The sequence below is a fragment of the Ciona robusta genome, chromosome 2 (assembly GCF_009617815.1).
Source record: "Ciona robusta chromosome 2, ASM961781v2".
Classification (NCBI taxonomy): domain Eukaryota; kingdom Metazoa; phylum Chordata; class Ascidiacea; order Phlebobranchia; family Cionidae; genus Ciona; species Ciona robusta.
In genome coordinates, this window is record NC_143236.1 from 3,210,827 (window position 1) to 3,228,185 (window position 17,359).

Below are 17,359 nucleotides of genomic sequence, written 5' to 3' on the forward strand. Positions count from 1 at the left end.
TAAAACACGATCCGAATGTTTGGATATTATGTGCTAAAAGCTTCCCACCTTACCCCATGGTACTGTATGTGTGTTTCAATCGTCGAATAAACTTGTTTTTTTTATTTAACAGACCACAAAATACACCATTTTAACTTTCGTGCCAAAAAATCTCTTCGAACAGTTCCACAGATGGGCGAACTTCTATTTTCTAGTCCTGATTATTTTAAATTGGGTTCCATTCATTAATGCGTTTGGAAAAGAGGTAAGCGGTTAGAGCGCTTAGTTAGTTGCTGTGACGCAATATCCTATCTATCGGCACTGCGTATGCTGAAAACCACGTGAAGTCTGTACTTTCTTTGTCTTTACTATATGTATATGGGTTATAGGTTCGACCCAACGTACACGAATAATTCATACGTGTAATTCGATGCGACAAAAGGCCTTTGAATTCCAACCTGGCATCTAAGTCTAAAATTCCATTAACTTAAAGGGATTTTCAATAGTACACGCAGTCACAATTCTTTTTTAAATAGACTTTAAAGCCGATAATTTCCAATTTATTATGGGATATAACAATAACTGAAATTGGTCTTTCTAATCCCAAGTTGTTAAACCAATTCAAAGTTGACGTTTATTTTAGGTATGCATGGTACCATTGATTATCGTATTAGCTGTCCTTGCATTTAAAGACGCTGTGGAAGACCTGCAACGTTATAGATCAGACCTGAAAATTAATTCCCAGCCTGTCATGACGTATTGCCGGTAAGTGGTCGGTTGTGTTATAAAACAATTGTGGGAAGCGCCGGTGTTTATTCTCGAGACAATAGTTCACAGGAAGCCGGTTTTACAAAGGCATTTAAAAGCCCAGACAGTTTCTTTATACCGTATATATTATTTTGCTTATAGTTTTAAGTAAACTTTATCATACACTTTATCAATCCAAACTCTATCGATATGGTTTCTTGAGAAAAAAAACACTATTGTCCTACTGTTTCTTTAATCAGTATCCCACAAAAGGGCAATTCGACATTTTGTCTGTGTGAACTTGAATGTTCCTTCACATTAAATACTTTAAAATTTCGGTTTGTGTGTGGGTACCCAGCTTGTCATGAAGCAAAACTTAATAACAGCGAAACGAAGATTAGAAAAAATATTTCAAATGTCTGTTTGGCGTTAAACGCTTTGATAAGCAGAATGTAAGGTATTTTTTTGTGTTCGTAATATACTACATTTCATGTTAATTACAGAACATACTAAACGAGTGACCATTCCTAGTGCTGCCCTCGTCAGCTTAAATTATTGTTGATTTTAGACATATATGTAAGACGTGAAAATGACATAAATTCATAGCCGAAAAAGCGCGTACCACATTTAGAACTTTGCATCTTCACGCTCAGTTTCAAATACTTTGTAAATGTAATTAGCATATACCGGTAATCGTTAGATGATTGTGGAATCGAAATGAATGCTCTTATGTGATTCATAACAGTCGTATACTTCCTTGCCAATATACATTCTTACACAACATCCGATAGGAGCTACATAATATACATTCGTTAGTGTGTGATTAGTATAATCATGTTAATGATTAGCGATTTATTTACCTTCATTTGCCCCTTGAAATTTATGGATCGTAGCCGAGTGCGTGGAAAGGACCTGTACTCTGTACTGTACGTCCGTGCGTTGTGTGTTTGTTTGGTTGCTGCGTGTTTCTTTTATTTGTATGTCAGCTGGCTGAACAAAGAGTCGTTTGACCACAGAACAAAACATTGCTTCGAGTTTAAAGGGGTAGCATGCATATTAAATAGGGGACAAAGCGGCAGTTGAATAAAACAGCATGATGCCTATATTGGAAACTTTATATCTCAGTAGCACTGGGCATCTAGTAGTGTCTATCTAAGGAGAGAACAGATATACGTTACCGTTCTTAGTATAAGGAAGTTGTAACATGCAAAAAATACTTTTTTTTCTGTCAAGCTGTTTATTTAGTAGAACCGTGTTTGTGTGAACGTCGCAACCATTTTTGCTTCATGCACTTTAATGCCTCAATTTGATAAATTATTATTAAAAACGATTTTCATCTCAAACATTCGGTTAAACGGTCCAAAACTGGATGAAAATCTAATCATACATGTTGTCTGTATGTTAATATTGAATCTGACCAGAAAAAAAAAGTTTTATGCACCTATATGGTATAGAAACAACTTAAAAACAAATATGAAATTACGCTTAAAAAAAAGAAAATTGTTGGTAGTTACAGTAAAAACAAACTTCTATTTCCAATAGTGCTGATGTGTGTTCGGAATTTCGCTATACTGCGAGTTTTTAAAGTTTGCCGATACAAGGCACGGTTAACTATTTGTATGCTGGTTGGGAGAAAAACAAACACGCGTAGGTTGCATAATTGGATTTGTTCTCGCGTTTCGCTGTATTGACACGTTCCTCAATAAACACCTAGATCAGCTGGTTATACTGATGCAAAATTGCTTCGATAGTTTCTCATATTCGTGGTGACATGGCACAACTGTTCGTTCAAAACAGCCTAGGCAATTTATATGTGCCGCATTAGTTACAGTATGATACCGTGGGGTAAGATGGGACAACTTTAGCACATAATATCCAAATATCGCGATCGTGCTTCAAACAAAACGGTCTACGGATGGGAGCCGTGAAGATGCTTATTGATAATTTTTTGATTTTTTGATTGTTTTCTCCTCAATAGGACGAGAAAATAAAACGAAAAAGGATCCCATCTTCCCCCACCCTACAATATATGTTTTTTTCCGAATGTTTATCTGAATTAGTCAATAACGACAGACATCTGAATAATTCGTTTTTCCCTAACCGTCCAAAAAGTAAAAGATATTAGAAACACTGTTGTGGTAAAAAAGAGGCCGGTCGTGAAATGTAAAATTATTCTGCTATATGGCTTGTTAGGACTTGTACACGTGTGTACGTCAGCACCGAATGGAATGAATAATGTCTTGTATTTGTTGGCCCATGGGGTCGTTTAAACATATTCAAGTACACTTCAATATAAAAGCCCTTTAAACCACAACTTCTGAGCACAGAACCTTAACTTAATTTTACGCAACTGTTATAGATCGCTTATGTGTTCGCTTGAAATTCATTTCGCTTGCTTCATTTTTCAGGATTGATTTGACGTATATGTGGCTTATTGGTTTTGTATTTCATAGCTGAAAAACGTAGTCATGTCGTGAGATCGGTAATAATTGTGTTTTATGAAACCCGGAATGATTTAGTGCAGTGCTCTTTAACCTTTTTAGGGTTGGTGAACCCCTAAAGTTGTTGCGACGAACTTATGCACCCGTGATTGTTATACCGTAAAACTAATGACGTCATCAAGGAGAAATGCGTGCGAGAATAAGTCCATGTTTAGTCCAAAAGCACCGCTAATCAAAAAAAATCATTACAAACAGGTAGTTTGCGGTTAAAGAGAAGACTAGTTTCGTAAAGGTAGCACCAAAAACTGAGGAAAAAAATGTAGGAAAGTGGCTAAGTTTGTTAAAATTGTTCAACATTTTGATAAAACAATACTCAATTTTTTTGTTTGTGATGCACCCTTGTCAGATTGTGTATTAACGTACAGTCCAAACAAAGCAACAGAACGTTATTGTGGTCTAAATTTTGTCCCTTCTATGTAAATTGAATACGACCGGTGCTGGCCACATGTCGGATCCAGTGCAACTTGAATTATTGATGCCTGGTTAAATTTAACTTCGTTTGCCAGGTGACTTCCAGGAGCTCTTATTGCCAGTAACTGGTGTATTTGTATCTTATTTATTTGTTAGATTTTCACTCCTAATATAAAGCTTAAAAATAAAATTGAAGATTTGCTTCAGAGATTAGCGAGCTACAGTTGGCAGCTGCTGTAATTTTTGCGTTGTAAGCAATCACAGAGAAGTAGCATACCATTATAGTGAGTAAAGCCAACACGGGGATGCATTATTCCGCGTAACGTTTCACCTTATTGTAATTCGGTCCTCCTTGGTTCTTTTCATAGCTATTCTTGTCAGAAAAACTACAGTTTAGACCAAGCTAGGTTTCAATGGTGCCCACTCGTTACCCGGTTGAAACTAGTTCGAAACTTCTCCCTTTTGTTAGTACAGCATCCTGCGTACGGTGATGCGTGTGTTAGATGACTAAAGCTTTGTCTTTTGGTGACAAGAACAGTTTTGTAACTATCAATATGAAATATAAAGTATGAGATCAGCGATTACCTCAAATGTAAACGACAAATGACATAATACTGCTACAGTTGTTTGCTATTTATTACTTAGTATGTCATGTTATAAAACTTCATGTGTTAAGTCATAAAGGTTTATGTATTAAATGAAATAGGTTGCTACATTTCAGGGCTTTGTGTTATACGCCGTCTAAGAGAGCTTGATAAGTTAATAGGGCTGTAATTAAACATAATAAACTACACAGTCTGTATTCTGCCCCATTGAGCCAATTGGCCGACGATTGATTATTTATCTACGCTGTATACTTAATGACGACAGAGGAAATGTGGCGGAAGAACGTATAGAAATTCTAGTGGGCGAAGTACATTTTGTGTAAAGTCGTCTTAATTAGTTACTCGAACTAACAAAAGCTATGGGAAATTTAGTTGGTCGTAAATATGTCGACAAGCAAAAGAAGAAGAAAAAGAGAACAGTCCTTGCCCGTACTTTGTATGAGCAGTGGAAAGACAGACAGCAGCTCGGTGAAGATCCTTTGATATGGAGTGTCAATCAAGACCTAAACTGTTCTGAGTCTGTTGATTTTTCTTGCTTGCCTCCTCGCAAACTTGATTCGTGGGAAACGAAGAGTGTTAGTTACAAGAAAAACAAAGTACGGACAACAAAATACACCATACTTTCCTTCATACCGAAGAACATGTTTGAACAGTTCCACCGATTCGCTAACTTCTACTTTGTTATGCTTATTGGTTTAAATTTTATTCCACAAATTAACGCATTCGGTAAGGAAGTGAGCATGTTGCCGCTTATATCCGTGCTCGCCATGCAAGGAATAAAGGATGCATATGAAGATTACAGCCGGTTTGTGAACGACCGTAATGTGAACAACTCCACAGCAGCAGTCTATCAAAGGTAGGGTAAATTTGTAAAAGCCATTTTAGGTACGAAAGGTTATTGTTTTTTGTTCCTGCCTGCTATACAACAATGTTTTTCGGTTTCATTGTAATGTTGAACTATAGAAAATTCCTTTTCGGTTTCATACTTATATGTCACAATATACCGCAAGTGCATTGTGTGGGAGTTTTGTGATGTTAACGCAGTTCGTTAGAATCCTAACTTATTTAACATGTTTCTCTATAATCTATATAATCTTCTCTGTTTTAAATGTCCGTCTACCCAGCAGTGTTTCAATGTCCTTGTTCCTAATTTAATATGGAGTTTTAAAATTTGCTATCCGCTGAATGCGAACAGTTTTGTACCAGTGCGACTGTCAACCAGATGGTTGTTCGAGGCAACGAATGTTTCGTGAACTCGTCGCACAGCGGGGTGGTTAATTAACAAACAGTTCGATCAAAACTATCCCAGTGGGATAGCATGTTGATGCACCATGTGCCCTGGTTACGCGTGCGCTGGTGTTTGGAATGTTTTCTTAACCATCTGTCGACATTTTATATTTCCTAATAACAGCAAGTGGGATAACGAAAGTTGCCTAATTAACTTACATGCGTTCGGCTTAAAATCGTGTCAAGGATAGTAGTGAAAATACGAAGAAAATAGAAAAAAATTCACGATGTGTAGGATATTATTGGCATAATCCCTCTAAGTTGTTACAGAGAATGTTGGCATTAAAAAGAGTTTTATATTGACTTTCATTTATTTGAACATGATATAAAGCGCAAACGAGCCTTAACGTAATGCACGCACCAACACGCGCATTCGTTTGTTTTTTCCTCTGGGTCTTTAATTACCTAAAATTAACTTCCGTGAGGTGCCGCAGAAGAGCTTGTAAGCTATTATAAGTGACACATAGTAACCCCACGTCACATGGCTGTCACCGCTTCCGGGCTAGCGACAGATACATCGCAATGGTACTGCTGAAAACTCTGATTTGTAATTTATTTTAAAGCATAATTAGAAGCAGTACTTATCTGTTAGCTCGTCAGCTTTTAAACGAAAACACTCCTTATTTGCGTTTCAAAGTACGAGAGATTCTAAATATATCGCAGTTCACCTGACGAGAGGAGAAAAGGTCAATGAAAAGAAAAAGTCTTTGTCTGAAGCGTGAAGAGAGACGAGAAAAATCGCACAATCGTCAGGTCGTGTGTGCTCGACGTTTGCTGTGTGTATTTGTTGCCCAGGCAGCTTTAGGAAATGATTTAGTATCCTGCGTTACACTGCCGCGTATTGTTTTAGATTAGTATTAGTATTACTTCTTGTTGTTTTCTTCAGTAAAGCATGGGAAGGCACTACGGCAGTCAGTTGGTTAGTTTGATTTGGAATGAATGCAAGTTATCATTTATTTCGCCGCAAGCGGTTCACAACAACGAAATTGGCAGATACTTTGTCAAAACACTGCTTCACTGTAGCTAGTATTTAGTGCACAGAGCTAGTCGTAGTACTTTTGTTTTGTTTGGCGACGCAGCAAAACAGCCATCGGTTTACGAGTTGAGAATTGAGATTTACTGAAGGCAGCATTGTTTACGATTTAATTCAGTATCTTACTAGCATATATTGTCAATTTAATAAACCATACAAAACTAGTGTGGTACATAATACAATATATGTATTTTAGCAAATGATTGAACTATGAGAGTTGGACTACACATTAAACTAGATTAGAAGGAACAAAAATGTCTGCATGATAACGAACTTGGTTCTAACTGCCTAATCTACTGGTTTAAGTAAAGAGAATGCATAATTCGCATTCCCCACAAAGCAGAAATGAAGACAGTTCAGTTAATAGATCTTCAAGCATTATGACAAATACAAGGAGTATACAAGACTTTCTACACTTCAAAAAAAGGTAAGAGCTTGTCTTTTTGTTAAGTTTTCATGGCTTTTGTGTCCTGTTATAGGACACAGTATTTTAAAAGGAAGTAGTTTATGATAATACGTATGTTTTCTTTGCAGGCGAATTAGAGGAGAGCATAAAGTTCGAACACTTGTGCCACAACATCTGTTACAAGAACAACATCACATTGAAGCAGATGAAAGACTGCAGCAGATCAAGAAGCTTATGCATTATTATGAGAAGAATAAAATTCGGACTACCAAGTATACAGTCTTGTCGTTCATACCAAAGAATCTCTTTGAGCAGTTTCATCGCTTTGCCAATTGTTACTTTGTCTTTATAATTCTCCTCAACTTTGTGCCTCAAGTGGGTGCCATACAACCCATCGTCTCAATGATTCCTGTTATAATGATTCTGCTCGTACAAGCTTTGAAAGATTTGTTTGAGGATTACGGGAGATACAAAAGCGACCAAGAGATCAATTTTGCCGAATGTCAGGGCCTTAAAAGGTATTTGATTCAAATTTCTACAAAAGCGACAGAATGGTTTGTACAGATTATTTATTTTAAAATGGAGTTTAAATTTGGTGTGTCTATTCTTCATTTTCTATTTAGAATTTTGTTGTTTGATTAATTTCTTTGTGTGCACTGTTAGCCTGTCATTCTGTGATTAGAGATTTATAATTTAGGTATTTGATACTTGTGTTTCATTTAGTTAAGTTTGTTGCAAGAGATTTCATGCAAAATTTTGAATTGCCAACATGGAAAGAATGTGTATTACAGTATCAGCTATGTTTGATTGAATTCGACTCACAGCTATTTTCTATGCTGTTGCTGTCAGCATGGGCTATATCCTGAAGTTATTCTTATTGCCCAGGGCATTGGAATGTATTATTGTGTGTTAGACTTCTGTGGCTTTTTCTCAATCCACAAGTAACTGGTAAAGCGTCTTATTTGTTTTTCAAGTATGATGTATATATATTAAGGGCTTTATAAGACAGGTTCAGAAAGCGTTCATTAGAATTAGACCGTTATTCGTCACTGCAGTGTTATTGTTTTGTTTTTACACGGATGTAATCAAGCAACAAAGGGTCGCATGTAGAACGCTATACACACAGTTACTCTATAGCCTAAAGCGAGATATGAACTGTTGATTAATTGTGTTTCGATTCAGACATCACGTGCTTCTCACCATTTGTGCCATGTCTGGGCAAAATTGCGGCTTCGGTATTGCTTTTTGCCACAAGCCGTGACTACCGTGAGCGCTCGGTCTCTTAGCCATGAATAGTACCAATTAGACTTCAAGGCGCTTGTGAATTATTAACCGAACTGGTTGCCCGGTAAGCGTATCGCGCTGAAATATTGCCTTCGTTCAATCTAAAAAACGTCTCTCCAAACCAAGTTGAACATTAACTTTTAAAGCTATCTTTTCTAAACAACCACCGCGTTTATTAATAACAAGGACGCTGCAGTTTAAACTTAACTGAAACGACGGTGATTAATTTTACAGCCGACAGTGGTTAGCTTCCTTGTATGGTATGGTTTCTTGCACCATTTCATTCATTCTTGCATCACCACCATGTTGTTTATATTTCACCATATCCAGGAAATGTTTTTCAACTTTTCGATTGGAATTACCATTTACCGCGGGACCTTTTCTCGGGAGAACTAACCAAAGCTAAATACTCCTTTTCTGTGACGCTACAGGTTACAGCTTTTCGTAGTAATAACTTCATTGTTCTGGATGCGTCATTGCTCCAATTTCTTACATACTTTCAACGAATTTAAAGCGTTGACCTCACTATACCATTTATTTACGCAATTAACCTGCGTCTATAAAATGACGAATTTAACCGCAAAAAGATCCCTACATGATTCAGCAAATTTCAAACGGCTGGGTAAACCAATTTCGCTGTTGAACGAGACCGCCTTTGTATTCGTTCCACCGCCTGTTCGTTGTTTCTGTAAAATCATCAGTGCCAACAGCGGATGTTTTACAAGGAGAAGGCTTCGGTATTTAATTAACGCGCTTGGTCTGAGGAAAACAAATATGCGATTTCTCGTACCACGATGCTATATTCAGATTTTGTGCCAAAATACATGTTTGTTTTGTTGGACAACTCGAACCATTAATACATTCATTGCAGCCAGCGTGATGTTTATGTTAAGCTACCTCAATGATTGTATTTTTTCAAGCATTCGTCATGACTTCCTCTTCGTAATGCTTCCTAATTATTTGTTCCCCGGACGGATGTTTATCATTTATTTACTTAATCTATAGGCGTTATTTGTTGATATTAATTAAACATTACACGTTATATAATTTCAAAATAGTGGTATTTTATTTTAACAGTATTTTTGGCGTTTCAACAGCGCTGTTTTCACGCTGTAACTTATGTTGACGTATCACTAAACAAGGGTAGACGTGTCTCGTCTTGGCCCACACCTGCTGGTCTTAATGTTTGATGGACGTTTAACTATGCGCTCAAATATAGAAGTATTACGATGACAACCATGATATTAAATGGGCCACTGCGAGTCTATAAACCTCGACGGGAATTTCTATTTGACTTCTGAATGCCATAATTAGTATTAATAGGTTTCTAATAAAAGTTGACCTGGAAGTAACGATTTTTATCTTCAGTCTTCACATTTCATAGTTTTTCTTGGAATTATTTTCGTAATTTTAAATTTTAAATTGATCTGAATCCTAAGCCACGAAAAATCCTTTTCTTATTATATATCATATATTGTTCAACTGCCATTGTTCGAATTGGAATGTTGAGGCAGTGCGTTGGTGGAAAGCCCCCGAAAGTCAAACAAACCGTGTCCGTGTTTCCGCAGTCTAAATATATAACTTCTTTAACTCGATATAAAACGTTAAGAATCAACTTAACAACTTTCGGTAGCTAATACCTTGTAAAAAAACGGAGAAAGTCGTCTTTTATTAAATTCCCAACGAATGTGTCAACACGACACGAATTTCCACCATTGTCTTGTATAATAACGCAATAGTCAATTAAAGTAACGTGTATTGTGTTTTAGAAATGTAATTCGATTCATTAACCATTGGGTCATTTTGCTTCATTTTGCCGCAGTTAATACCAAGTCGTTGTATATTTTCAAAGAAATTTGAAATTACTTCCTACCAATGGAATGAAATCTCGCAGATATATAGCCCACTCGTTAAGAGATTTTGTTTGCTTCTTTCGTCGAAACGTGACGGAGCACTTTATGCTTTACTTTGCTTATAGCAACACTATAGCAACGTTGTTATTGCTTTGTTGTGCTGACTACAATCTGTCGTTTTGATGACATTTAATTGGAATTTTGTAAATTCCAAGAAATCGCGTAATCTGTAAAGTGTTTTGATAAATCAGTTTTGCACCCGTTTGAGCTTTGTATTACCTTCCAATTTTACTCCTTAATAATGTCTCGACACATTTAGAGAGTAAAACGTGCAAACAAAACGTCCTGAATAATTTAGATGCCAAAGCCTACACTGCTCATTGGCGGCAAAAAAGCGAAAATTTTTACCACATGTGACGTAGATCTCCAGTCATGCATTTAAAGGGACTTTACCGAAATACTTCTCGCATGAGTTAGTTCACTACAAAGAAGTAGCTTACACGCAAAACGCACGTCTTATCATCCATGTACAGAATGGAGAAAGTCTTTCGTTTGAAATAGGCATTCTCACATTTCAAACGGATTAAACAAATAAAAATGGACCACAATGTACCAAACGCTGGACTGACAGGGTTATTTTCTATTCACAAAGAGTATCCGAACCGATTTGCAAAGAAAAAGTAACCATACCCGCTTTTCACCAAGCTAAGCCTTTATTTCGAGTTACATTGTAGCCTTTGTACCTTCAACCATTTCTGTTTCACCGAACAAATAACAGGCTGGTGGCGACGCCTTAAACCATCCACCGGGCCATAGCGTGTAACGGGTTCCCTACAGTTCCTTTAAATGTTGGAATATAATTATAAATGAATGCGTTTACATTCGTTTAGATGGTATATATATATATATCTGATTTACATCATCCAACTATATATATATCCTATTCGCATCTCATTATATTATATTTATCACGTCTGCGTCAAACTCCTTTCTTTGTGCCACTTACAAAAATCGTAATGGCACAACCGTAGGTCTAATGAACCGGATCATGACGTTTGTTAAATATAATGTAAATTTGATGATCTGGAAGTTCCTTATGAGTATGACGTACGACAAACGTCGCTTCGACAGCCACACGTTTTGTTCCCTATCCCTTTTAACGCGATGACTTGGCTTTAGACGCTCGCTTAAAATTTGGCATACCTTGACGCCAACCGGGTGTGTCTCGTAGCGCTTCACGTGATATCTAGCCTATTGTTCGTTCTAATGGCACACCTTTCTTCAACATTGGCCCACCGTCACGTGACACCGCTCATTTGTGACGTCACATAGCGTTGCCACAAAATTAAAAAATAACAATACGCATGACCGACTAACCCTCTCATTTGCCAGCGGCGGTTTCTATTTATGTCCAAGCTGTGTTTTAACAATGTTTGCCAAGATCACACACAGTTTAAGATCAAATTATATACCCCGTTTGCTTTTATTGTTTATGACGTTTTAAAATTACCTAATGGATATTTTTTTGGCAAAATGGATTTTCTTGTTTTATTGTCACGTTAGTTATAAATTTACATACAATATCAAACTGCGAAACTGCAAACATTACATAACTGAACAAAATAGGTATATTTTACAATTTTAGTATTTAGCCAATAAAACTATTTCAAACTCCTACTAAAGACCCCTTTCTATACTCCAACCTTGTTATAATAACGAGCAACAAAATCCACACATACTTTCATCTATTCATTTATATGGTTTATAAACTATATATCTTTTTTCTTCAGCAATGATGACAAGTACCACACAATAAAATGGTCGGAACTTCAAGTTGGTGACATTGTTCGTGTGGTTTGCAACAGTGTCATACCAGCCGATGTACTTCTCCTACACTCCTCCGATCCCGATGGAATCTGTTTCATAGAAACTTCCAACTTGGATGGAGAGAGTAACCTCAAGCAGAGGATGGTGGTGAAAAAGCATTGGGGAGATATAAGGGTGAGTTTGTCTGCTAGGTCCACACTTTTCTCCAATTTAATGTAGATAGGTTTTTAACTGTGAGAGTGTTTGAAGAGCTGTTGTTTTGTCGCTATGTCTTGTTTTTCGTTTAATATATTTCGAAATCTTTGCTACCATAATTAAAGAGACAAGTAAAGATATTTATTTATTTAAGTTACCCCCACTTTCTAGTTTCTACATTTTGTTGTGTTGGTACAGAACTTCAGCACTACACAAAAATCAGAATATATTTTTTGATAAAACAACTTTAGAAATTTTTTTTAATAACATTTGTATTATTTTTTGAGAACTGGTAAACGGGCATGAGATATAATGACACTTATGTTATAATGACTGTTGTTGCCCCATGTGAGGGTAATAAATAAGTTGCATTTTTTTATTTCAAAAGTTTGTTGACTTGCTCTAAGGAGTAATTACCACATCAACCCTCATTACGTTTAGTTTAATTTTATGATCAAATTATTTGTGCGAGCCTGCTTAGTTGTAATGAAGCAAGCTTTTCCTGATTCAATTAATTGTTTTGTTCGCTGTTTATCATGCTCACTAATAATAGGGTATGTGATTAATCATAGAAAATGTTGTGTTTATAGTTAGCATTGTGTTTGTGTACAAGTGCATTGTGTTTCAATAAATATTAATTATTAATAAAGAGAGGTAATGTTAAGAATGTATTAACAAAATTGTTAACCTTTTTTTCAATTCTTTTTATAGAGTCATGAATTTCATCCGAAAGAATTCAAAAGCATAATAGAGTGCCAAACACCAAACAATGAAATTTATAAATTTCATGGCAATGTGTGAGTTGTTATTATCCATACTATGTAGGAATGTAGTGTATTACATTTCTTTCTTGATGAGAGGATTAGAATTTATATTGACTATTGTTGTCAAAACCTGTTATCTTTTTCTATAAGAAGGTCACAGGCATTCTCTGTCAGTAACATTTTTTTGGCAATAATGGTCAGTGGAAAATTACACAAAATTTCTCAAAAGTGTGAATTCTCTATTACTTGCCATATTAGTCACCTTACCTACCCACAAAAAGTAGCTTAATGTTTAACCAGAGCATTAGATTCTCTCATGGGACATGGAGTGTTTGTTCAACGTTAAATAACTCTTTCTTTGAATTCTGGGAGAAACGTTTCTTGTTTAACGATTGCGTAAATTAATTCTCTAGATTTCTTGTAAACAGGACACTTCTCAAGTGTTTTTTTAAAGGATTATCTATTCTTATTAACTTGTTTCACTGTCTCAGATAAAAAAAAGAATATCAAAGTTAAAGGAAAATAATTTTAATATTTTGTGCCCTGAACAAAACACCCATTTTTTTATTTGCTGTGCTAATAACACCTTTGGCTATTAAAGTGAATTCTGAAATTGTGGTTTTTAAATTGTACTACATGATACATGTTGTATCCTATTTTAAAATTTACATTTTATACTCCCCTTACAAGTTTTTTTGTTTGCTTTATGGTGTACATAAAAAATGGCTTTTTTACACTCTTTTAAATTAAAATTTAGTAACATTTTATTTGGCAATATATATTCAGTTACCACAATCGGTATAATAAGTCCTGATATATTACTGACTAAATTGTAAACCGCTGACTTAATTGTTCTTCATTTTTTAGTTTAGTATATACACATGACTTGTTTAAATTATGGGAAACCCAAAATATTTTCAGGACTCCTGCTAATGGGGGTGAGAAGATACCTGTAAGTAACAATAACTTACTTCTGCGTGGATGTGTCGTTCGAAACACAGATTACGTAGAGGGTATTGTACTTTATGCCGGTCACGAAACTAAAGCCATGCTCAACAACAATGGGCCAAGGTAACCAAATCTTTGCTGGTTTATATTTGTTTGTAGTATGCTTAATTTGCTCTTTTGTTCTCGGATATCTTTGTGTTTCGTGTAGCTGAAAATCACTTTATTATTCCCAAAAGAGCATGACCTTGTTTAAATGTGTGTTTGAATATTATAAGATACACCTTGGCTTGTACTTATGGTAATCCCTTTACAGCAGAACGCAAGACAAATGCTTGTGTCTTTTTTTTATAGTTTTTCAGCACTTACAAGTACGGTCTAAACATTTATTTTGTTCCTTTTTAGATACAAAAGAAGCAAATTAGAACGAAGAATGAATACTGATGTTATTTATTGCGTCATTCTATTATTTGTTATGTGTATTCTCGGCTCTGTTGGTAAGAAAACACACCAAGTATAGATATTAGTAATTAAAAATTACTGTTATTTCTAATTTTAACATTTTAACATGTTTTTAATTTTATTTGGCCATTTTTTGCCCTATTTTTAAACTTGTTAAATGTAAAAATTGTTCATGAAAATTTTTACAGAATTATATTAACGTTTTTATTTTTCAGGAAATGGGGTGTGGGCAAGTCATATGAACAATATACCACAAGCGGAGTTGTTTATTCCAAATGAAGCCGATGGTGGCAAACTAGACCCAGCCCTTTCTGGCTTTTACATGTTTTGGACCATGGTGATTTTACTTCAGGTGCGTCGACTTGCGTTTGAATTGGAATTGTTGTTAAAAATAGCCTGACTTCGCGCTATGGCTGAAAAAACCTCTTTAAAAGGTTCTGAATAGCTGTTGTTTACAATTAAATTATAGGGAAATTTCTACTTAATGTGAAACCTTTACTCTGTGCAAAAGACTATATTTTCTTATGGTTCAAACTGCTTAAGGCATATTATAATCTGAAGGTTTATTTGCTTCAAGTGTTTATGCTGTCAGATTGGCCACACACACACAGTGTACATCTGGTACCTGGGTGTTCATTTTATTGATTTTGGGCATTTGACCGTTTGTATCTTCATATTTACATTGTATTATATTGGTCTATTGATTGATAATCGTAATGCCATGTTACTTAAAACAAACAAGTTGAAAATTTCCTTTAATCAGTAATAGTTTTGACAGTTGTTTCCTTAAATCAGTAATAGTTTTACCTTGATTTATAGATATTTATTTTTATGACGTTTTGTTTAGTGATAGTCCCGTCTTTAAATGAATCCTTAAAATTTTGTGTTTATTTTTCATCAGTTGTAAAATAATATATATATAATGGAAAAAAACAACAACAAAAAGTAGTTATAAATTTTCAATTTTATTTTCAAATTAAAATTAAATTCAAATTCAATTTTCTTTCAGGTCCTCATCCCGATCAGTTTGTATGTTTCAATTGAACTTGTGAAGTGGATGCAAGTTTATCTCATCAACAATGATGTGGACCTTTACCACAAAGAAACCGACACTCCGATCCTATGCAGGGCTCTTAACATCACCGAGGACCTTGGACAGATTCAGTACGTCTTCTCAGATAAGACGGGGACTCTCACAGAGAACAAGATGATCTTCAGAAGATGCACAGTTGGGGGAGTGGATTATCCTCATGCAGCTAATGGTGGGTTTACTTTATTTAGTTCTCAGTTTTTGTATAGTTTGTTTTTGGTGTGGTGTAATTTCTACTCCTATGCATAGTTTCCCAAATTATGTAACTTTTTAACTTGAATTACTTGTACATAAATTGGTGTTTATTTATTGAGGATAATTTATAATTAAAATTTCAGGTTATTTTGTGCTGATTTGTAAAATAGATGTTTTTAAAAAGTGTAATTAGATCTAGTGTGTGTGTTATCATATTAAAAATGGTTTAGAACCTCTACTTTAAAACTTTACTACATTTTTACACTAGGACTTTAAATAGTAAGATATATGTTTAAATCTTTACAAAAACTTTACAAACTGTCTCTTTACAAACATTGGTTTTATAAACAAAATATTTTCCAGCTGCCCGCATTGAAAACGCTGAACCTGTGCCGCCATCTCAACACCCAGGTCAGTATATTGATTAAAGTAATATAAATGCTATGATTTTATTTAGTAAGTGGACCATAAAAAATTAACGGCAATTGCTTCAACACGTATTTGGTATTATGTCCTGACCATACCAACCTATGTTTGTCTCGTATCTAAGCTGGCCTGGTTAAAATACCCAGACTTCCATTGTTAACAAGCCTTCCATAGGCTATTCACACCGGTAGTTGAATGGAAGCATTCATGATCTAGGCAGAGAGGATTTTCTCTATTGTAAAACCTATTGTATGGTATGGCTTGTGGAAAAGTACCGCTGTTAATTTTGCTTACAAGATTTGAGACAGAGACAGTAAATACACTGATTTGAAATGATTCATTGTTGAGAATACATTGCATGATCTGAGTTCCCTGTATGTTAAAGCACCTTTATGTCAAAATGTCACCTTATGTTAACAGTGATAAAGCACAAACATTAATCCTGTATTCCTGTCCAAAAGACACAGAAATTAAAACACAAACATTGTTTTTAAATTAGTAGAAACATTGTTTTTGTACCACATTAATTTTTGATCATTAAAACAACTAAAATACCCTTTTTCTGTAGAACATTCCAAACACAGAGAAGCATTTCCAGAATTAGCGCGAGCAGATTCTGTCCGAAGAAGTTACCGTCGTACTCAAAGTGCGTCAGTTAAACCACATCACAGGTAACTTGTAGGGTTGTGTTTTCAAACTGTGGTCTATGCCTGTATGGTAAAAAAGGGATATGTGAAAATAGGGTAATTTAGGCTGACAGTTCAGTGTTAGACTGACACTGTGTGAAAACTATTCATTACCTTTAATTGTGGTTGTCAATATATTAGGTTATTTGTACGTATTGATAGTCTTTTCTGGTGTTTAACATAGAGAGCAGTTTATTCGGAATCGTAACAGCTTGTGGGACGCCATTCTGTAAGTTTCCATGCAGTTTCGTGCTTTTTCATTTCTTCAGCTTATGCATGGTTCATAATGTTACAAAGAGTTACAGCATGTCATGTGTGTGCCAGTTGCTACAATTTTACTCTATTAAAAAAATACAAAACCCTGAAATATTGGCAAGAAACAATAGTTTAGCTTAAGTGACAGTTAAAAAACTGGCTTATCAGTTAAAAAAATTAATTTTAAATATTACTTGCAAAATGCTGCCAAAGCAGCAAGTATTTGTATTAAGTTACAAGTGACAGCCAAACAAAATCTAGGTTTGGGCTTAAACATATATGTGTATGATTCAGTGTGACATTTTATTTTGGATTGCCATTATACTGTCTGTGTGGATTTTCCATTGACTTTGTTTTACACCAGCTTTACAGAACATACCAGATGCATCTGTTTTTATAAACAATTCC

General features: G+C 35.3%; 1 protein-coding gene across 5 annotated transcripts in view; it reads left to right on the plus strand.

Annotated features, from left to right (window-relative positions):
* Positions 1-17,359, plus strand: part of LOC149740173 (phospholipid-transporting ATPase VD-like) — a 28,997-nt gene that overhangs the window by 537 nt on the left and 11,101 nt on the right. For 2 of the 5 annotated variants that reach the window (XM_089871564.1, XM_089871568.1), the window contains exons 2-12: positions 113-244; positions 623-744; positions 11,897-12,107; positions 12,840-12,925; positions 13,814-13,963; positions 14,243-14,334; positions 14,515-14,651; positions 15,309-15,561; positions 15,948-15,995; positions 16,579-16,681; positions 16,881-16,925. In XM_089871564.1, the coding sequence (XP_089727690.1) occupies positions 113-244; positions 623-744; positions 11,897-12,107; positions 12,840-12,925; positions 13,814-13,963; positions 14,243-14,334; positions 14,515-14,651; positions 15,309-15,561; positions 15,948-15,995; positions 16,579-16,681; positions 16,881-16,925 (1,379 nt within the window). Of the gene's footprint in view, positions 1-112; positions 245-622; positions 745-773; positions 5,100-5,173; positions 6,991-7,097; positions 7,488-11,896; positions 12,108-12,839; positions 12,926-13,813; positions 13,964-14,242; positions 14,335-14,514; positions 14,652-15,308; positions 15,562-15,947; positions 15,996-16,578; positions 16,682-16,880; positions 16,926-17,359 lie in introns of those variants that run through there. The other 3 variants (XM_089871565.1, XM_089871566.1, XM_089871567.1) reach the window with 3 other exon arrangements.